The 23441-nt window shown below is 36.8% G+C and overlaps 2 protein-coding genes across 5 annotated transcripts in view; one reads left to right on the top strand and one right to left on the bottom strand.

Moving 5' to 3' along the window:
* LOC114515683 overlaps window positions 1-20847 on the top strand; it is a 33202-nt gene extending 12355 nt beyond the window's left edge. Inside the window, exons 3-15 of one of the 4 annotated variants that reach the window (XM_028534982.1) lie at window positions 1398-1466; window positions 1555-1606; window positions 2819-2891; window positions 4642-5040; window positions 5590-5814; window positions 6311-6368; window positions 7091-7154; window positions 10446-10561; window positions 11176-11550; window positions 14731-14775; window positions 16215-16259; window positions 19570-19605; window positions 20555-20847. In XM_028534982.1, coding sequence (XP_028390783.1) covers window positions 2828-2891; window positions 4642-5040; window positions 5590-5814; window positions 6311-6368; window positions 7091-7154; window positions 10446-10561; window positions 11176-11245 — 996 coding nt within the window. In that variant the 5' untranslated portion in view covers window positions 1398-1466; window positions 1555-1606; window positions 2819-2827 and the 3' untranslated portion in view covers window positions 11246-11550; window positions 14731-14775; window positions 16215-16259; window positions 19570-19605; window positions 20555-20847. The other 3 variants (XM_028534983.1, XM_028534985.1, XM_028534984.1) reach the window with 3 other exon arrangements.
* A 181-nt stretch (window positions 20848-21028) lies between these two features.
* LOC114515682 lies at window positions 21029-23074 on the bottom strand. The gene has a single exon (XM_028534981.1). The coding sequence runs from the start codon at window positions 22607-22609 to the stop codon at window positions 21254-21256; it is 1356 nt and encodes a 451-aa protein (XP_028390782.1). The 5' UTR covers window positions 22610-23074; the 3' UTR covers window positions 21029-21253.
* Window positions 23075-23441: the final 367 nt, after the last annotated feature.

The following is a 23441-nucleotide window of genomic DNA, read 5'->3' on the forward strand; positions in this document are numbered from 1 at the left end:
CCAAATTTTGCTTCTGGAATTTAATTCATATTCTTCTGAAAACTGAAAATTCGCGTCGCGTTGCCGCATCGCGTTCGGTCGATGTCGACCTTAATTAAGGCTGGTTTCGTGAAGGGTTCATTTGTATATAATTTATAGCAAATACTCAGCTTTAATATACAATCTTCGTGCATTGGCCTAAATCTACTCACGCGATTGCTCAAAATCAATCACGTTGTTTCTTGTTGCCTGGCGACAGACAATGGGCATCATAATTTATTCACAATAACCCTTAAAAATCGTGGTTTATTCGCAATAACCCATAAAAATCATGGTTTATTCAAAATTAATATGTAATCTTCGGGCATATATTGGTCTAAATCTACTCACGTGATTTGTGAAAATCATTCACGTGGTTTCTTGTTGCATAAAACATAGCCGTAGGCGGTGTGGCGTATATTTCTGACACTGACATTTCGGCAAAAACCCATCACCAACTTTCCCAAACAGACCTCGAATGCCTCTGGGTTACTCTTAGGCCAGAATGGCTCCTAAGATCTATCTCACGACTAGCGGTTGCGGTGATGTATCTGCCTCCATCAATGAAGTCAGAGGACATTAACCAATTTTATGACTATTTTTATAAACAATAAACTGGTACGATACTCTGATTACCATAAAATTGCGAAAAACTGTTGCTCGTAATACTGCTCCTTTAGAAACTGAAGCTATCTTTCACTTACACACGAATTATTAAATTTGGACCTATGCCGCACATTTTTTATTGTTTCTGGTTAAGATTCGTCGTATCCTGGAGTCGTATATTAACTTCAATAACTTGCTTCAGACAGAAGAAAAATCAGTAGACCCTCTAATCAAAATGAATGGGGAGTTGTGGGCTTAAAGACATGGTGCAAATAATTATATTGATTGTAATTAACTTCGTACCACATAATTAATCATTTTATACGAACCTGTCTTGTATCATCCGATCGAAAATAATCACAGCAATGCTTTAATTGTTACAAATATTTCCGCAGTGCACATTCAAACTTTTCTACTCGAAGAAGAACATAATTATAAAGTACCATAAAAACGTTTTGGAAAGAAAAATAACAAAGAGAAATAGCAACTTTCAAAATGATAAAAATGGTGGAAATGTCATTTGTAACATATTATTTTGTGACGTACATTAAAACGCATGGTTAAAATAAGAGCACTGATGATATGAAACCTCAATCGCATATCACAAATACGGCCGGTGAAAAGGTGTCGTGACTCGGCGTGAAAATGACTGAACACGAAAATAATGAAATGATGACCGAAAATGTACAAGGCGATCAGAGGTTTTATATGTAAAGGTTACATGTGCATTCAATGTAGTATATGTTTTTTAATGATTGCATGTATCTTGTCAGGCGCGTCGGCAAAAGAAACAACTTCACAAAATGCAAGTTCTAGTTCGACCGACAGTCGCATGGTAAAAAGTATGTACTCTTTATTTATTCCATTTGATTCACATTTAATGAGCTGTTTAGTTTGATCGAGTTTTAATTTGATGTCATTATTTTTCAGTGTGCAGTGTTTCAAGCATTTCAAAGTTGGATGAAGTCACAAGAAGGTATAGGTATGGATTTCTTAGTTCCATCAGCACCTTAACACAATGGAGTAGCCAAGTATATAAACTGCACTTGATGAGCATGCCATAGAGAATTTCCAGTCAGCAGTACATATAGCTAGAGACCAATGGAATTCTGCACATGATATTGCACTGCATGAAAGCAAAAGAAATAATTTCAGTCATTCCAATGTCCATGTCCTTGGTTAGACAGCGAGGACAAGGACCACGACGAGGTGAAAAAAAAAGCATTTGTTATAGAGAAAATAGGGCTTCGGTGATTGTCCGTTTAAGACCAATCTGGAAAATTCCAACGACAGAATTCAAGAGACAGGCTCATTTTATCATAAATTGACTGTTTTTATGCAAAAAAGTTGATATCGATAAACTTGTTTAGAACGGCATTTATTTTATTGCTCCGTCTGTTAACATGTTTCTCATTCTGGGTTTTAAGATTGCGAAGATTCTCGTTCCGGGGCTTAAAGATTCCGGAGATTCTCATTCCTGGTTTTAAAGATTCCGGAGATTCTCATTCCGGCTTTTAAAGATTCCGGAGATTCTCGTTCCCCGTTCCCCGATTCCCGGTTGCTGGTTTTAAAGATAGCCGTTCATGACGTTAGTTTTGCGTTTGTGTTTTGAAATTTGCGTTTGTGTTTTGAATTTGCGTTTCTGTTTTGAATTTGCGTTCGTGCTTTCATGATATGCGTTTATGTTTTTGAATTTGCGTTTGTGTTTTTGAATTTGCGTTTCTGTTTTGAATTTGCGTTCCTGCTTTCAAATGTGCGTTTATGTTTTGAATTTGCGTTTGTGTTTTGCACCTCTGGGCCACCGTACTAAATCTTTGTAACTCATTTTGAAGCACTCGTGACTCGAAAATGACAATATAAACAATTGATTTTCAGTTTTACTTTTAGTCAGGCGGGTATTAGAGACAGACTTTTGGTTTCTTATATATCGAGAAAAGGAAAAGTTCCAGTATATTAATGCATGTGCATTCCATAATTCTGTATAGCGTAATATATCGATCCTTCAACGTTTTCTTCCTAAAATATGAATGACATGAACATACTGTACCATATTAAGTATAATTAAAAAATGAGAACAATGGAAACTAATAGTTTCCGGAACTCGTTTTACAGTATAGTTCTTAGAATTTAGTATTTCTTTCAACTAAAACGATTAAACGAAACTGTTTGACGCTTATGCTTTCGGCTTTCTCAGGTGCGTATAATGTTTTGGCAAAATCTGTTGCTGCTACTCTGTTTTTTTCTGGCGTTTTATGCTTGTGATGCAGGTAAGTCCATATCGATACAAGTTATAAGTTATGAGAAGTTTAACTACTGATTTAACTACAACAAATAAAGCTATACTACATGCATGCAGTACAGGATCACTTGGCACGTTACCTTACCTAGCCGTATTCCTTGGATTAATAGGAAGCTTTAGCAGTAACTACGAGAACAACTGCGAGTTCAAGATTCGTCGCGCCGAACTCGGTGGTCTTGGCTATGCCGTCTGACGAAACTCGTCTAGTCGTTGGGATTTCGAATACGGAAATAATCTACAAACTCGGCTTACTCGCACTCAAAAGCTTGACGACTACGAGTTTCGTCAGATGGCGTAGGTATAAGAAGCGGAGATCCCTAGACTGTATTAACTTGTTACTGTACATCAGTGCATGAATGCAATTGTTTTATGACTATGTACATAACTGTTGAAAACGAAGCGTCTATAACCGACCTGATGAATTTGTGTTATTGTTTACATATATTTACTCCAAAAACTTCACGAAAGTAGCCCAAGCACGCCACGTATAGCTAGACCTATACCGTTATATTGGCACTCGTATTTAGCTACATATTTACCTTGTTGTCTTTGCTGTTCCAAACTTTAAATCTTACTATATTTCATAAGAAAAGAGTCTGCAGTTAACAATTTAGTCATCACATATAACTTGGGCTAGTATAAACCTTTTTATCAGTACCCTTGCAGGACTATTTTGCCATTTTGGTTAGGAATATTGTGTATAGTTCACTGTTTACTTAAACAGGATCAGTAAATCAAAATGAAAACAATTGATATATTTTCTGTATTTTTTCGCCTGATACTCGGAATCTTGTTTCCGAGTATTATGAATGTAATTCCAGAAATAGGAGACCGGAAGTTAAACAAAACTTCTCGTTTGGAGACCAATGAAGCCGAATATGCATGTCAGCAGAATTGGTGCATGCGTGGGTTTCAGTTTAAAATGCCATGTTTTCATTAAGAAACGAACAGACAGGGGCGGCGGAACAGGGGGGGGCTTGGGGGGCTTTAGCCCACCCAGAAATAAAAGTGGGGGGGGCTTAGCCCCCCCAAAAATATCATGAAGAATGTCAGAATGGGAGAGCAAATATACAAACTACGTTAACATGAAGTCGTCAAATTCATGCTCGCCGGCCTATTAAATGCTAATAAAAATTTGATATCCTATATTATTATTATTCATGGTTGTCTTTAACAGCAGAATATTCGTGGTTGTATATTGTTATTATTTTCGGACCGCCATTTTGTTCGGAAAATTATTTTGAGAATCTGAGAGATGTAGAAGATATCACTGCACGCGCTGTGCCGTTTTCAGTTTGTGTTTGCCCATGAAAAACCACGATGAAAGCGGCAAGTAAGACTCTGAAATGGCCATTTCCGAAGATCTAGAGCATTGAAATTCAAAAAAAATTTCGCTCGGCGCCAACCATGGTGGCGCCTCGTGAAATTAGCCCCCCCAAAATATATTATGTTACGCCGCCCCTGCGAACAGAAAATATATTACGACAGTTGTAACGGAGGGTGGTAACATGTGTCGAACTATAGTTATGTCTGAAATCGATGGGGTGAATTTATTTTGGTTAACAATGTGCCATTTGTTATAACTTCACAAGCCGTCGTCTTAAATCAAACTTTTGTTGCCAATTTTCATAAGCCTATAGCTAGCTCGGTCACTGCTAAATACGTATATCGACATGTGTGGTAATATTAACTCAACCCGAATGTCTTTGTTTAATTAGAAGATTGTGATGGAACAATAAAAAGTGAAAGAATACTAAAACCGAAATTTAAATACATTCATGTTATGTCCGGAGATCAGACGGCTATCAACTGGACATGGTGCGTCGCAGTGAACAGCTCAATCACGGGCATCATCGTTTACAGAGTGACTCGTGTTAACTCACGGGTATATACGAATCATGTAGTATTGTCAATGGATTTAAAGAAAATATATTACCTCAAAGACAATTCAAGACACGAGCTGTTGACTGTGAAGAATAGTACAGGTTTTCATAATAAGGCAGTTTTTGTTATCAACAACGTGAGCAAATCAGATGGTGGTGAATACAGTTTACATGTTCGAAGAGTTGGATACAGTGATCTCCATAGTGATGTCACGATACTTGTCAATACTGCTGGTAGGTTTTGTATACATTTTTATTTTTTTGGTCTAAAATTCAGTGGCGTAGTCAGCCCGACAATTTAGCCATCCTATGCTAATACTTTGGTGTTCGTTGACTGTGAAAACAATGAATTTCTAAAGAAATGGATAAGGATAATAACATAAAATTTGCATAGCATGACTAAATCGACAGGCTGGCTACACCACCGCTATAATTACAACTGTATTTGAACTCATACTCTATTCGTTTCAATCACGTCAACGATTTAATCACGGTGCTTACACACGGTGGGTTATAAGCGTCATTTTAGTGCTCAAACAAATTTTATAAGTTCATGCGATGGCGCCAGATCTAGAACAATCGGGGATTAATATAATAGTGCAAACAATTTTGGAAATTTTCCTAAAATTGTACGAGCCGCCAGAGCAAGTCCGATTTATCAAAATTTTCAAAAATAACGAGTACAATAAATCATTTCATGATAATTTTTTTATTATGCATTAGCACGATTGAATAGTAAAATGTTTTAGCCACAATTTTCAATGCAATTTTCATCAAATTTAGAAATTTTTCCGAACGCATCGAGGAAGGAAGAAACAAAAGCGGTATCTACCAATAATGATACGGTTAATCGGGCCATGTATCCAAAGCAAAAAGACCCGCAGTTCGGGGCGTTATCAGGGGCCGCTGTAGCGATTTCCATTTTCATTTTTATCATAATTGTCACAATTCTGGTGTGGAAGATACGAGCAAGTCGCAGAGGAGTAACATTTTCATGTCCTCGTTTAAGTAAGAAAACCTTCCACAGTTCTCTTGAATCGTCCCAGTCACGCACTTCCCTTGTGAAAAAAGATTATGGCGCCGAGAACATTTGATAGAAATAGGGGGAAGAGAGGAAAAATCAGTATACAAATTCTGTATGCATGCATTCAGGAAAATTATGGTTGCACATTTATGTTTTCTAAATATTCTAAACCTCTTTTACATTCCATGCGGGAGGAAATACCAAATGTGTGTAGAATCAAATGTATAATATCCCGTCTATATATTATATATTCGGATCTATAAAATTGAATGGATACCTACCTTCTTCACTATGAGTTGGACGAAGTGAAAATGGAATAATGACTTTGCTGCAAATGCTCTTAATTAACCTCTAATAATTGAGTGGTAAAAGCTTCAGGTCATGCATGAAACAAGAACATCGTTGTGATGAACCCATGCAATGAACGTCATATATTGTCATAGCTGGTATTGATGGAAAGAGATATTTCTGTAATTGCAGCTTATAGTCATTCTATCTTCGTGGGGAACTATCTCGTATCTAAGAACGTCGTAGAGAGGTACGTATATAATGCAACTATATCCTGCATTAATTGTAGGGAAAACATTTTTTTAATGAACTATACCAATGATCATTAATTATTAAGAAAGCATGATTGAACGATGGTTAGATAAACTCTAGTCCTAGTTATCTTACCATTTTTTTGATATTTTTATGCACTATTCAAATATTGACGAATTTCTGCTCATACGAACTTTAACTGAGTGTGTATAGATAAATTCCTGTTTTCAATTTATGTAATCTCAATTTCAATTTTTATAATCTGTTTGCATGGAAAACATTCTCTGCGTGAAAACATGCTTAGCTAACTATGAAGGTGTTTTTTTTTGTGAAATCTGAGACATTTTTCCAATCTAATTTTCGAATCGGCTCTTTGTTATTCTCTAAATAACCATCTTTTTAACCTTATATTGGCAAAAAACTAAAGGTAAAATTTATCCGGTACGTACAGATTTGTTTCAGAACTGTCAACTGCGTCATCCTGAACAAATTGCGCTAAAAACAAAAAAACAAGGTTGCGTTAAATTGTTGCAGTACCCTAAAAACCGGCTTTCAAAAGTGCCTTTCAACTTACATTTTTACTTATATAGGGGGAAATTATTCCATCCCCCGGGATTTGTGGGACTTCCCCTATTTTATTAAATTTTTGCTGTTTCATGCCGGCTTTAATGCTGAATACATTTGTTTGAATTGTTTGAAATTTCTCTTGGGAGATTATAGAGGAGAAGATAGAAAATATACAGAAGATAGAAAAGGATCGAGCACTTTCCCTATTCGGTTTGGGGTAAGTATATTAATAGAAATCATATATTTTTTTGCCAAATATTCAGTTCTTGTTAGGATAGAGTGCACAGTCGCAAACAAAGCAAATACCTTCGAGCTACTTCAATGGTACTCCTTTGTTAACATTAAAATATATCTACGCTCATATGCCGATATGTATTGGTCTATAGATTAATATATACATTCATATATGGTATATATAGCCATATACTATGGTAATAACATATCAATTGTATGGGTGGTAAATACTGTTCAAAATAGATCGCTATATAACGCGTTAGCAATTTCGTTCGCATTTCAATTTATGCATGATTGTGCGTTTAAGATGCACCAAATCTACGACGCGCACGTGAAGTAATACTGCTCGTTTTTCCACAATTTTGCATCAGGGAGAAAATTTCAGACTCCTGTTGATAAACAAAGACAGAGCCATTTTATTACAACATACAACGGCTAAACTAAAGAGAGCATAAGGTTATTTTGTTTGTTGTCTATTTAATTTATGTGTCGTAATGTATTGTGTCCTATTATATATAACTGTAGCTATATGGATTGCTTCAAGTAAAATAAAAAAAAATACGCTCTCAACCGCGTCAAGATATCTTGTTCGAAATATGTCTGTTGAGGTTTTTTGACATTGGTAAAAGAAGGTTATTAATGTTACTCAAATATGGCTTCATGCACGTCAAAGCAATTTTTATTTTCACTCTAAGCGGCGATCAACTATCTATCGCCGCTTAGATACTAAGCTTAGATACTTAGATATCGCCGCTTAGAACTAAGGATTGATCAACTATCAATCGATAGTTTTTGATAGGAATACAACAAGTTTGTCAGACTGAATAGATAAGCTGTTATCACAATATAAACTACAAGTTTGCGTAGTCAAGGGGAATTTTACAATGAATGATATCAAATTACACTTATGTGAAAGATATCAGCTGGTTTTACGATGAACAGGCTTATATAGGTGATCTTCGTATGATCCGTCGTCACTGTATTCGTACAGCGAATTTGTTTGCACACGCTTTCAGTTTATATTTTACAAGTTACGATCTTAACAAGGCTATACTCAACAAGACGCCAATTCTGGCGGTTACTGCGTCGCGCCAATCGTTGCATGCAACTGTGCCCCATTTCCTGTCAATATTTATTCCTTTAGAAAAATGTTTCTTTCTTAGGCTTTCTAGTAAATAGAGCACTTCGTACAGAATATACGGGTAAAACTGCATTATTGGTGCTAGGCATATGCATGTAGCTAACGATATACGTGAATAAGGGCTGAGTTTGGAATCATGTACTCTGGGAATCAGTTTGTACTGAAATTCAATAGGATCGGTCTGGCCGTTTTTACCCTTGAAAGGAAAGTGCGGTTTGATTGAAAAATGGCATAGAATGGCATACAAGGCTTTCATAGCATACAAGGCTTTCATGGCATACAAGGCTTTCATGATTCATGTGATCGTTGTCTGTAAACCCGTTTTAGTGTAGGTTTACCATGATCAGTGTGTGCTAGTGTATGCAGAGTGAGCATATCAAACAAGACAAGTCGAGACTCCAGCATTATGATTACCTGTACGTATTTTCTCGAACGACAGACGTCTAGATTTCCTGCGCAATCGGCCATGCACAGCGACTCGTGTACGTGTTATTTTATATGACGTGTATCGTGCATGCAGTTTCCTGCTTTGGTTCGCATGACCCGAGTTCGAATCCCGGCGACAACAAACTGTTTCAATTTTTGTTTCAGTAAAATATTTCTTTTTTGGGGGTTACTAGGCTTAGATTACTATTTGAAGTGTGCATGTTTAGCACGAAAATATTTCGATACGAAATCAAACGAGTTCAAAATACGACTATCTTATTTGGCCTGCGCGGCCAGGTAGACCGGGTCGAAAACGTAAAAAACACAAAAAAAAAACCAAAACAAAACACCGACGGCAATTTAAGACTGCGTTCGCGCAGTGCGCGACGCAGTAATAATCAGTATTATACCACGGCCATTACTTATAGTCCCGGTTCGGAAACCGCACTCTGACGCATTAGAGACCTTTAGCTTGGCGTTTACGGCAAACGCCAAACCGCTAACAAAGTTCGTGTTGCGATGTAACGTTGATACGATGAAAATGTCACTCCAAACGAACGTTAATCTCAACTTTCAACCAACGTTGCCTCAACGTCGCAATGTAATGTTGATACGACGAAAAATATCACCTGTAGGTCAAAACGTTAAACACAACGTTAATTAAACGAACGTTACTGCAACGTCAAAATATAACGATCAGATAAACATGATTGCAATGTTGAATCCAACCTGTATGGTCGCTACTGAAAAGCGTTCCCGCGTACACAGCTGAAAACACGACAAGATGCAACCTTTGCCGGAGAAGAAATTGAGAAGAAATTGACAATTGCGAAAAAAACAAGGACCGATCACTTTCAAACAAACGCTCTGAACTATTCACAAGATGTAGGCATGAAACTTTTGTCTCAATGTAAACAAGATGCCCGCTAGGCATTAAACTCGCATTGCTTGAGTCGAGCTAGGGCTATGACAAAAAAGACGCTTACTCAGGCGTGTGTTTGGGCTTGCCATAGTTGTTCAGCTATGCAACGGAACGGGCGTGAAAATGGGGAAGCAATCGTGAAGTTGGTCTTGTTGCACAGTGGAGTTAGTCTTGTTCAGATATTCGTAGCACGTCATGTACACAGTTCATTGACAACGTCGTTGTATTGTTTTCAATTGATAGTACTAGTGAGAACTCGTGAGATTGATTTGAGATTGTATTCAGTTTGATCAAAGAATTCATAGCGATATTAAGCAACTTTGGTTCAACATGAAGTTGAAAAGCATGAGAGCAACAGAACACCCCGTTTCGAAAACGCTCGGCATCTTTTAGTGTAGGGCTACTGTGCTCGGCGTGTGCAGTTGTATGTAAGGTGAGCGTTAAGATAAATATGGCACTTGGAAGCCACATTTCGAAATATCTTGAATTTTTATCGTCTTTTGTCCACAAGAAAACGATGAACGTCATGAACGAATGCACTCAGCAGTGCAGCATGCACGTTAGCTTAGCAACCCCGCCTGCGTAGCTCGTGGCTTGCAGGTCAGCGCACCTTATCGCACCTTGCGGGTCGCAAAATTCTCGACCATAAAAATATTAATAAGAACGCTTCCCATTTTAAGAACTCGCTTGCGCATTGCGCAATGCGAGTTAATAAGGATAATTTTCATATAAATATTTCTTATCCTCATTTAGATTCTCCTTTAATTTCTCTTTGAATTGTTTAGGGAAGAGCTTTTGCGGAAACTTGGCTAAATGTCATTTCTTCGAAAGAATACTGGCATATTTTTACATGCTTACTTTCTGACGCTAGTCATCGCCGTTTTTGGAAAACCAAATCAAGGTAAGTTAAATTTTGAGGTCAGTTACTTAGTTGTATCTTATAGAAAGGTTTTGTTTAATTAAAGGATATTTGGAATGTCATAACCGTACGTGCATGTGTTTAACGTTACACAATCCATACATTATGATGTTTACTATACATACTTAAGCCAAATTGCGTTGCAATTATCGGGCTACAATAAAATTTTACACTACATCATGGCCTGCGAAATTTAATTAACAGAATTATTATATTCCCACTGGGAATTTCGGCGCATTATACTAAGATAGGGCTTCAATTTTAATTATCCGCTGTTAGTGATTGAGATGGGAGGTTGCTAGGGCCCAAAAAAAGGATAGAAAGGGAACGCGGGAGCCGATTTTGCCCATTCCACGTTGGAAAGTAGAGGAGCCGCATTAGGCGTGCAAAGATATAGCGGGCTCACCCACCTCCCCTCAGTCGGTAGAACTCTCACCTTCCGCCCAATTTGGCGAAGGCTCAAGCTGAAACTTATTTTGTCCCCATTCTTAGTACCCTCATCTTGGCTATTGTGTGCCGGAAGGAGCAATGGGAATATAATACAATATTTGGCTAAGTACTGTAGTCACCGGAATTCATTTCTTTTTCTCTTGCAGACGTCCACAATATTACATATACCAGTCTTGGTTCAACAAAGACAGTATGTCTGAAAGCAATAAACTATGATATTTGCGGTCAACAAGCGGGAATGAAATTCAGTTTTCATGAGGAATATTCGGCTGACAACGATGTTGGCATTTTGCTATACAATATACTGATTGATCCTGATAAACACGTAACAAGAAAAAGAACAACCAAATATGGATTCAGGAATGTCACACATGAACGCAATTCAACTCACATTTGCCTTCTTTTAATTGAAATGAACGCTTTGGCTGATGGGAAAGTGTTTACGGTGGATGAAATGTGCGGATTTGGCCATGCACAGCTGCACAGCGAGGCCAGACATTGGTTGATGATAACTCGATTATGTAAGTGTAACTTTGTTTAAGTGGAAATTTTCCCAAATTTTATGCCATAAATTGAAGCGTGGGCACAACCAGATGCATAGGTAATGTACGTTAACCTGCTATGTTTTCAAACTCTATATTACCCAATACTGCAGGTTCAGGTAGGCTGTAAATGTGAAAATAGTTGTCGCTTCAATTTTAAAACCGTTGCGCGATGACGTTTCTAGGGCGTGGCAATAACGTTCTGACATTTTCCGCCCATTATTGAAGATAATTATTTCATAATATTTATTAATATGGACCCTGGGTTGCAACTTGCAATGCAATTCTAAATTTAATTAATAATAAAGTAATAATTAATTAATAAATAATGAATTAATCAACTTTGTTTATTAGGGATCCAAGGATAGTGCATAGTTTCCATGCCCTGTAATAACTAAGCAACCAGACGTTTGTCGCAACAAAAACATTTTGACTTATGCCAGTAAAAATATAATGAGCTAGGTTAAACATTAATTATCAGGAAATTACTCAAAATAAAGTACTAAGTTACGTTAATCACGGATATTGCCAGTATTAAATTATAATTTTAGTTGGCAATGTATCCCGAGCGTGATTTTCTCAGTTTAGTCTCTTTTCTTCGTCAAACAACTGTGACTACATTCACTACATTTATATGATGGCAACAGTTTATCCGTCCGGCATTTCATAAGAATAGCCAAAGTATAGTTGCGTTGTCAGTAAGTTATGCAAATAAACCGGGATGCATATTATGTCTATGATGTGGATGCTTCGACGAGTAAATCGATACAAAACAATCGACTTATAATCAATACTGTATACTGCCAAAATGATTTGATTACTGCAAAAAATGTCCGTTTTGTATAATGTGAATTATATATGTACTGTATGCAGAATGTCAGGTATCAACATAATATAAATTCATGTAAGAGACCTATCAATACAGAAACCACACAGTGTCGTTTCTTCCTAAGCTCTTAACTCTATTTATGAAATAAACCTTCGAAATTATATTTGGATTCAATTGAATGCTCGTAATTCAAAACATAAGTTGATAAACTGTGTAGATTCTCAAAGAATTGCTTGCTTTTTACGCCCGGGATGTTTCAAGCAACACTCATCGCTCCTCGTTTCTTAGCTTTAAATAGTGAATATTTATCTTTGAAATTTTATTTTTGAAACTTTGCACTAAAAATGAGATAATTTACGCTTGATAATTCAACGCTTTTATTGTTTCATGTTTAGTGCTTTTGTTAACTGCGTGTAATGCAAATTTTTGTGAATGCCTACTTAGGATATCCACAGTATTTTTACAAGTTTTAAGACTAAACTGGCTGGGGACGTTTTTTGAAATATAGAACTGAATTCATGCCTACTGTAAAATGCTACTGAGCAAGTGCCTTAAGTGTCCAGACCTCTGTTCCAAGCAAGGGCGTAATTATAGCGATAATTGGGGGGGGGGGGTGGGTTGAATACTCATATATTCAGTTCTGCCCGACGGATTTCTTTTGTAAGCCATTACACTTTCAAACGAAATCCGTAATGAAGAACGGGATATACGAATATTCACCCCTCCCATGCAATTATCGTTCTAGTTACGCCACTGGTTCAAGACTACCCCGTGCATGGCTCTGAACCAATGAGGTTCTTCATCAATGATCTGCTAGTAGATTGTAGATAAAGCAACTATACCTATCCGAAACGAAGCCCCATTGATGGACATTCGAAGCCCTAAATTTAAAAAAGACATCACGCAAACCCCAGAAAGGTGGTAATGATTTTAAATAATTTTTGAATATTCTTAACACAGAACTTGAGTTTTTATCAAGAGATCCGTGTTCTAAACTAGGTTACCTGCAAGGTAGGGATTGCTGCGGGCATTAAAAACAAATTGAACCAAATATCATATAAGAACAGGATTGGCAAAACTGTACAATTGTTAAATTTTATTACAAAAGCGTTGAAATTTGTGAAATATGTGTCACACGATCACGTCGCAACTAATTTAACAAAGGGCGTGTTAAGGTGAAATTTTTCTTGCAACTTGGAATTATGCTTGAAATCAGTAAAGTCAATGAAGATATGCTATATGGATTGGAAAAATATCAACGCAAAACACGTACTTTGGCATTTTACATTTCTCAAGAGTAGAGTTGTATTGCAAGTTGCAAAAAAATTGCATCGTGTAACAGGGCCTGAACTAAACTCTAAAGTTAACAAAATAAGAATGTAATCCACCTTTGATGTATTTGGCGACCCTTCGGCATTGTCGTCTTGCCTTAAATAGTTCAAAGAATTGCTATACTCGTTTGCTGTATTTTCGTATATGGCAGATTGCCCAGACCCACTATGACGATGAAACACGAGGCTGAATGACAAAGATGTAAAAATAAACTTGGATTATTAAACTAAATTGTGGTCTAACAATAAGATAAAAAAGGAAATACTATCTAGCGTAGAGGTGCAAATGAAATCGAAGATATAATCAGTTCCTTTAAAGAATTGCTACTCATTTGCTATATTAATTTACATGCGGCAAGCGACAACGAAACACGAACCGCAATGACAAATATGTAAAACATAACACTTGGATTTTTAATTTTAAACACTAAATTCCAGCTTTTACTGAGCTTTTTACCCCTAGTAAACCTCACACTGAATTAAGCGCAGTACCGTACTGCAAATGAAACCGAGAAACGAACAGTTTAATAGTTCAAAGAAATGAAATTCGAATACGGCAGACTGCCAAGGCACACTATGACGATGAAGAAATGATATGACTATGAAGAAATAAACTTCGATTATCATGCAACACTGAGTCAAAATATAAGTCCAAACAGGCAAAACAATCGACAATATACTTAAAATACGATTTGATAGTCAATACTGTATATGAGATTAATTTGTTCACGACTGCGCATATATAAACAGGCCTGATACAACTGCGTCACTGCGCACAACCACAATGCAACGCAACCCTAAAAATTTGCTTTTCACTGCCTACTGCGCCAATTAGACTGCTGCTACGCTCGCTCGCTTCAGGCTCGCTCGCTCCGCAGCAATTAGCTAAGTGGGGCGTATTTTGAAGCTAAAAACGTTTTCCTGACGTCATGTGAAAATGCTGAACAGTGTAATGTAATTTGTATCATTTATCGTCCACATTTCTTTTTTTATATATAGTTCCGACTACGCAGAGTTCAATGAAGAAGATTACAGGCACCTCAGGTAAGACGGACTAAAGCAACTATACACGTATCGAAACGAGGTCAGCACTAATTAATGGATTTTTCCCAAGTCCCGATTTAAAAGAATTAAGACATCGTGCAAATTCCAGGAAGGGCCGCCCGCCGGCTTTCTGAATAACTTTTCAATACTTTCTGAATAATAATGGCTTCAGTTGGAATCAGGTTCTAAATCACCCTTAAAGTCATGCGTCCGTAGTTTTTCTATTAGGCCTGGGTCTTAACCTCCTTTAAGGCTGTTTTCCACTTACGCGTTTTTTATACGCACGTACACGTATGGAAAAATTTAATCGCTTTTATGTTTTTATTATTTAACAGCTAGGTCAACTAATGCATACTAAAATAAACAGAAAATTAAGTTCATTCACTTAAATTAAGTTTATTCACTTAAAATTTTAAAAGTTCCATTCTATAAGGATTTAAACTTTTATGTGCATATGAAAAACGCGTAAGTGCAAAACAGCCTTATCAAATCAATATTATCAAATCAATATTCATTTTTTGTAAACTTACGTTCTGATTGGTCGATTTGTACCACCTGAGTGAATGTTATATAGCAACAACGCCACGGCAGTACCGTTATAGGGTTTATTGCACTATCAAAATGGCGGCACAAACAAAAAAATTGCCGATCTTAGCGAAGAGGAAATTAATGTAATTATAGATGAATCCACGCGGAAAAATACTAAACGGGCAACCGCTTGGAGTGTTTTAGTATTTAAAGATAAGCATGTGTTGTTTAGTTAAGTTTAAAAATTAATGATATAGAGTCTTTCCGAGTTTTCTCAAAATGAGTATTAAAAGCATTAAAGCACTCTTTGTTTGTGCATTATCGGGTTTTACATGCACTCGTTCACAAACAAGGAACTCAAGGTTCAATACTGCACTCGGCTTCGCCTAGTGCAGTATTGAATTTCTCCTTCCTTGTTCGTGAACTCGTGCATGTAAAACCCGATAATGCACTCACAAAGTTCTTTAATCCTTAATCAATAGGACTACTTCCAATCAATAGGACCATTATAGATTACTTCTTGATCTATGGAAGACAATCCAATCAAATCACCGCAGCTGAAAAGAGAAAAATTAACAAGAATGAAAAGTTGTTTTAGATTGCGGAAAATATAGCCTTCCAAAATTTGCAAAAAATTACTTTTTTTCAGGCTAATGTTACCAGTTTGGGCCCAAATGTGCAGGTAACAATTTCCGTGCGTTAAACAAACGTATGTGCTTTTCAGCTGTGGTGATTTGATTGAATTATCTTGCATACATCAAAAAGCAGTCTATAATGCAAATGGTCTATTAGGTCCAGGCGTATCTTGGATAACTGCAATGAGCATTCATGTTTAGCATAGGGAAGTCACAAAATGTGGAATGCGTAATGTGGTTTGTAATATTTCTCCAGTTTACATTGTTTTTGTTTAGTTTCAGCTACGAAGACGTCAATGACGACGATTACAAGCACCCCAGGTATCCCAACCAATTGTTTATTGCTCGTACGTTATTTTATATGAAAATCGTGATGATATAGATAATAGTTACGCTGAAATAATTTACGCTGAAAGACCAAAAGTTGATAAAGTGAATATCTATGATATTTTATGCCAGTTCAATTTAGGGGGTGGCACTCTGTAGAGCAATTTATTCTACAATTTAAAATCGCATGATAATCATAACCCTGTTTAAAAAAGCTTGTTTGGTAATATGTGTTTTAAGATATGATTTGTCATATAATCCGAGACATATGGTGTTATCACTTTTACGCGATTCGACCACTTTTCTTTCGGTTTTATTTTGACACAATTCAAGCTTGTTGTTCGTTAGGTAGAACGATACCAGGGGGGGGGTGTATGTTTATTCAAATACTCAGTTCTGCCCGACGGGTTTCTATTTAACAATTACACAACGAGTCCGAGTTGTCTATGAGCGAATAATCAACGAAGGCGAGTTGTCTAATTGTTTTAGTACACATGCACCATGTACCTAGATCTATTGATTTCGAGAAAATAATTGGTACACCGCAATTACACCCAAAAATAATTTAATTAATTCAATTTTATTGGTGGCGGGAGCGAATTTTTCCCAAACTTTCACCATCACGAATAGACAATGGTTGAGTAGCCAATCAGAAAGTAGGATTTGTAATAGACCATAGTCGGGTGAATACTAATATAAGCTATTGCACTTACAAAAGAAATCTGTCAGGTGGAACTGAATATATTAATGTACACCTTCCCCCCCCCAATCATCGTTCTAGTTAAACGCTTGCAAATAATTTGCTTATTTAACCGATTGGTTGTTGTCTCACATGCAGAGAGTGATTTTAATTCTGCATGGCGTCAGCAATTTGAAATCAACCTGATGTGTGGTTGATACACTCTGCTAAGAGCAAATCACATTGCAGGAACAACATTGATTTTAAATGATTACAATTATTGAGTCACCTCGCCTTCGACTATACTAATTGTTTAAGATGAGTTGAACTAAAAATACAGTGGCGTAGCCAGGCTGGGGATTTAGTCACACCATGCTAATTTTTCTGAATTCGATTACTCTGAAGGCAATCATATAAAAAAGGGAAAAATACACTGAGCTATATAATAATTCTTGGAGGACAGGCTCCTAATGTTTTTTGCTCGAAAAGTGAAGCAAAAAACATGGCGGATTTTGGCCTCTGTGACGTCATTTTGACGTCACCTGGTCCCCTTTGCCCATGGTAATTACCACTGACCAGGCTCAATTCCGAGCCCGCTACAGTAGATCCCCCCCTGGTTTTTATGAATATTTTGTTACTTCCGACTGCCGTGAAACCTTGTCGTTCTGTTTTTTCGATTTATTTTTTACCTAACCCGTAATAAAGCGTTTATTTCGGTTACGTACAAGTCATAGGTACTGTTTTTGCAAATGCCGAAACAAACAAATATTGGGCGAACATAAAAAAATATTTAATACGCGGACGAAAGTCGAAAATTTTACAATGATATGGACAGGTTTTTTCTCTTTTCTTTGTTTTCAATTTCAATATACATTACTGTGTAAAATTTTAGAAATGCTTGAGTTTTTTTGGCATTGTCATAATTTTTTAGTGTCTTTTATGGATACCAATCTGACTTTTTTTAAACCCTGAAGTAAAAGATTACAGAAAGTATCCAGTTTATCCAGTTATGTTGTCCTGTGTCCATGTCTGTGCATTAAATCCAAAGAAACAAGGACTAAGCTCATGCAAGATATTGGGCAGCTGATTAGCAATTGTACTGAGTGGGGGTTACAATAGTTATATATAACCAGAAGTGATATATACATGGCATATATTTATTTAGGTCACACCTTGTTCCTCAATGAGCTACAGACAATGTATACGCTTTTTGTAATGCACCTTAGTTTAAACCTGTAAAGGTGTCCCTGTGTGACCTAAGAAAAGTCATTGATGATTTGTATTTGATATGAAATTATAGCTACCTAATAGCACTGCAGGAGTAGTACAAATATAATAGCCTAATGAATTCACAAAAATGCAACTGTGCTTGTTCACCCCTCCATTATAGTCAGTCTATTATCCAAAAACCCTGATTAGCCCAATAATTTTAGCCCTTTAATGGTGTGGGGGGAGGGGAAATGCATTGTCCAGGAAATTATAAAAGTTGTTGCAGATTGAAGACACACTGCTCAATTAATGTATGTTTTTATGCATTTATTTATTATTTTTAATCTGAAAAACCATTGTAAAAAAATGTCAGCCAACAACAGACAACAGCCAACAAGTCTATATAGTAAAATGATCTGTACAATGTTCCAGTAATTTGCATAACAAGCCATCTCTTGTTAAATTCTATAGCATCTTCATCCTGAAAAATGGAGATCTTTTTAAGATTAACTGTACTCAATATATACAGTACTCTGCACCCAGAGAGAATAACAATAATATTAATCAACATTAAGAGCAAATTAAATGTAGATTGATTATAAACAAGGTGCAAGAAGTCCATTAAAACCATGATAAATTGACTTTTGACAAGGCAAACAAGATAACATATTAGACCTTTAACAGCCACTTCAAGTCTACAAGAGGTTGAATCTTAGAGTGAAATATTTTGTATCAGCTGTCAGCACCTCAGAATTAAAAACATTAACTATTGACAAATTTCGCCTGACACAAAAAAGTTTTCCTATGAATCCTATCGTAATTTAGTCACGTACCAAAGGTCAAAAAGGCTAATAAAAGCATATAACTTTTTATCGTTGACGCTTTTGCAGTTGTTTATACTATAGTCCGAAAAGTTCAAAAAAGACAATAATTTGAAAACTGGCCCACCTGAGGCAAAAATAGCTTTCCCGATAAGTGAATTAAGCTATTCACAACGTCATATGTAGAGCAAGAAGCCGCTTCTCCATTTACTTTGTCGAACAGGGAAAAAGATAAACAATTTTATCTTTTTTAGAGGAAATACGAAAAAAATATATACCTAAAATCAAAAATATTTTCGTAAAAACCAGGAGGGAGACACATAGTTTTTCACTTTGTATCGCGGTATGTCAGTGGTAATTACCATGGGCAAAGGGGACCAGGTGACGTCACAAAGCTCAAAATCCGCCATGTTTGTTGCTTCACTTTCTGATCAGGAGCCGGTCCTCCAGGAATTATTATATAGCTCAGTGGAAAAATATGATAGAGGTAAAATTTTCACGCGCGACTAAATTTGACGTCAGGCTTGCTACCCACTGATACACCCTGGCCTATTGTCATTGATATAAAACTGATAATCATATTTAATATTTTCAGCTTTTGTATTTAACAATACGAAATCTATACCTGGTGGTAAGTTTTCATCCTTTATAGTATATAAAATTAGTTGTCATTTTAAAAAAATTCGCTATATTGGCTTCATACTCAATTTACGAAATTTTAGGCTAGCTTTTTAAAAAACTGTTTTGGCCTGTTCAGACGAACACAACAAAATAATCTTACCCAACATCATGCGACAATGCTACGTCTCGTTATGATTATGATTTTTTTGAAATCTTTTTATGTATATTGTAAAAGATTTATCCTAGTTGAAAGCCTTAAAAAACTGGGATCAAAATAGCACAAAAGATTTTAAGAAAAATTTTGGATGGTGCATGTACTGTCAATAATGTTGCGTCGCTTTGAACAGGCTTATAGCAGTTTAGTAGGGAGTTTACGATTCACGAGGCGGCGAGCTCGACGGCGCGCTTGCAAAACAACGAAAAACGACACGCGAGACATAACTTGTGGTCCCACTAGAGCATTGCCACTCTTGCTACGCCTTCAAACGGGCATTTTCACGGCCTCTTGATGACATGAAAGCAGCTGCAACGTGATAGCTGTTTCGTAACTTAAATGATATGAAACTGCAATATCAGCTAGATATCATAGGATCTTGACACAATTGAAACGTTTCATTCATGGCAGCTTGAATTAGTTGAGTAGTTTACTGTAGCTTATTTTAAGCAAAATATTCGACAAGCAACATCGAGTTAACCGCGTCGTAGACCGTAAACGCCCGATTTTTAATTGACGGATGACGGTAAACATACAGTACAAACATATAAAAGAAAGTTAAAGTATACATAATCGTGCTCTCAGGCCGTCCACCGTCTTGTTGCAATTGTGACATGTTTCCCACCCATTGACGTATGTCACAGCTGACCCACAATGTTATTCTAACACTGTTACATTATTATTGTGATAAATCTGGATATATTGAAGTTTTGTTTTAAACTTTGTTTCTTACAATTTATATAAGGAAATGGGAGAAAAGTGAAACAATCATCTGCGGGTGCTATTGCTGGCATAATCGTGGCAATTATGATAGTGCTGGTTTTAATTGGATTAGCAGCCTATTGTTATCAAAACAGTGCGAGAGTAAAAAATTGGTTCGTACGAAAAGGCTTTAAAATCAACACGGAATAAAAATCCTGCGGACCATGTATCAGCGCTCGCTGTGGCGGATTTCAATTCCAAATACTTGTATGCATGACAACTACTATAGTTATTATTTCCAAATAATATTTTTACTTAAAAATCTAGCAATATGATACTATTTAACAATTAGACAACGAGTCCGAGTTGTCTATGAGCGAATAGTCAACGAAGGCGAAGCCTGAGTTGACTATTCGTTCATGGACAACGAAGGCGAGTTGTCTAATTGTTTTAGTATACACCCTGTACCTAGATATATTAAATTCGAGAAAATAATCGATACACCACAATTACACCGAAAAATAATTTAATTAATTTAATTTTATACGGTCGCGCGAACGTCACTCACGCGACATAAAATGACATGTAAACAATACGTATAATACACGCGAGATCAACGGTCACAAGCAAACAGTTTGGTTTTAAGATGCCCAAAAAACGTTCGTAAGTAAGATTTCTTCTTAAATGTTATAAAAGAAACAACTACCAAGGGAAGAAAAGTTCAACGGGAAAGTGGGAACGATCATTCTTGTCTGGTGTAGTTGTTGTTAAAGATTGACACTGTGCAGCCATGGAAATTGAACGATTGTGGAGCTTGCATCTGGATATTTGTGGCTTGGTTTTCTATGCGAAACTGGACATCAGGACTAGCTCGATCAGTCATTTCAGGTGCTAAAGACGTCGAATTTGAGGATGATGTTTGCATAAGGTCTGACTTGCTGTAAGTAGAGCTGCAGTGGCTAGACTGAATGGAAGGATTACTCTCGCCCGAGACGAAGCGACTTAGGATATTCGACATGTTTTCCTTTTGTTCGAAAGATGCTCTCGCGCTGTACGACTGAATGGAGAAGTCAGATTTGTGACCAGTAACGGCTTTGATGTGTCTTGCCTCTATATTGTGGTCGGACAAAACTGTGACAGACGTAGCTCGAATGCAATGATTTGTTAGGTGGGGGACTATCCCGGCGGCTTTCGACATTGTCTTGAGTAGATTCACGAGCGTGTTTATACCAAGGGGAGAATTACAGAACCAAACCTCATCACTGTCTACATGAAACTTGGCACAAATTTCTCTTGGCCGTTGAAACAAAGCGTCGTGATTTGGATTAAGGTGCTTCATTAGGTTTTCAACGGTTTTAACTGGACAACGAGGTGAATTGGGAACTTCAAACATTTTGCCGTCAGCTTCGTCGATGTTGTCGTTCAGACCGCCTTGGTGGTTTTTTGTTGAAATTAACGCTTCGCGACGGAAGTATCGGCGTCCTTGTGTTGTTGAGCGAAGGACCAGCATTTGTTTGGTAAGTTTTCCTAGATTTTCTCGGCCTCGTTTACCAAAATAGAGGGTAATATAAAACCAAGCTGTTTGCATGAGCTGACGAGGATTTTGCGAGTCGCTGTTGCCAAGCTGGCCACTTTCATACAATTTTTCCAGTTGTTCTGGCGTGATTGCAGCTTTGTGGACAATTGCTCCGACTTTTCCTTCCCTCGTCTGTTTCTTACAAATAGCATTCAGGGTTTTGTTGGCTTTCTCAAATGCAGGGTCAGCAATTATCGACCAAGGCTTGTTGTTTGGTGCTTGTTTTAAATGCCTGTCAATCGCTGAACGTATATTGCGAAGCGTAGTAACTTTAAATTCGCTACCGTCTCTTTGTCTTGCAGCGGCATAAAATATTTGGAGGCACTGACAAAGCTCGTCTTTGGCCATTTGTTCCATTGGTGTAGTGAATTTAGACTGTGCGGCAAACCATTCTAAAAATACAGTTTTTATAGTGCAAATTGACGAAAATGTTGTGAATTTAGGCCTATTTAACCACTCGTGAGCGCCGAATAAAAGCAGATTTATTAATAAAATACAGTTTTCTATTTCGTTCCTTACCATTGAAAATTTTCATGCAATATTTTGTAGCCTGTTTAGTTTTTGCAGGGACAGAATTCTCGATCAAACTCTCTAAAAATTCCTCAGAAACCTCGGCAAAACGAGAGTTTACTGCCATATTTTTTCATGTTTGTTTTGATTTTTCCCAAACGTGCACCATCACGAATAGACAATGGTTGAGTAGCCAATCAGAATGTAGGATTTTTAATAGACAAGAGTCGGGTGTATACTAATGCACGTTAGAGCTGTTGTAGTAATTCATTCTGACTTGCCCTGGATCGGCAATTTCACGCATGGCTTTGCATGCCAAACAGGCGCGTAACTAGAACGATAAATGTGAATAATCATATTTTCAGTTCTGCCCGACGGATTTCTGTAGTAAGCTATTGCAGAACTGGATATATGAATATCCCCTCACCCCAATTATCGTTCTAATTACGCCACGAATGCCAAAGAAGACCAGCAGACTATCTTAAAATATTAAATGTACCATGGTTGTTACTAATTTGGTCTTATACACAAAAATCACGATTTATTTTTTTTTAAACTTAAATGTCTCCTTAATCGATCCTGAATATTTTTTCTCCAAAAAATATATAAAGAACGGTTTTACCCCGAGCAAACAAAAGGGGTCGATTGGCTTATTCTATTGTTTCATTGTTCTATTGAACTGTTCTCTATAACATTAATGAATATATGCAAAACTTTTTTCCTCGCTTTTCTTAGGAAACTAAAATTCTCATCCCCCTTATTTTGGGAAAAGATAACTCAAAAAGTAATAAAGCTATTTTGATAAAAAGTCTCATGGTTGACTTTAAAAGAAACTGGTTCGGAC

Source organism: Dendronephthya gigantea, unplaced genomic scaffold, assembly GCF_004324835.1.
Source record: "Dendronephthya gigantea isolate DGI-Jeju-01 unplaced genomic scaffold, DenGig_1.0 000004F, whole genome shotgun sequence".
Lineage (NCBI taxonomy): Eukaryota > Metazoa > Cnidaria > Anthozoa > Malacalcyonacea > Nephtheidae > Dendronephthya > Dendronephthya gigantea.

Bases quoted from the DNA above. Each gene is read 5' to 3' on its own strand.
- LOC114515682 (XM_028534981.1), bottom strand. From the start codon at position 22,609: ATGGTAAGGAACGAAATAGAAAACTGTATTTTATTAATAAATCTGCTT.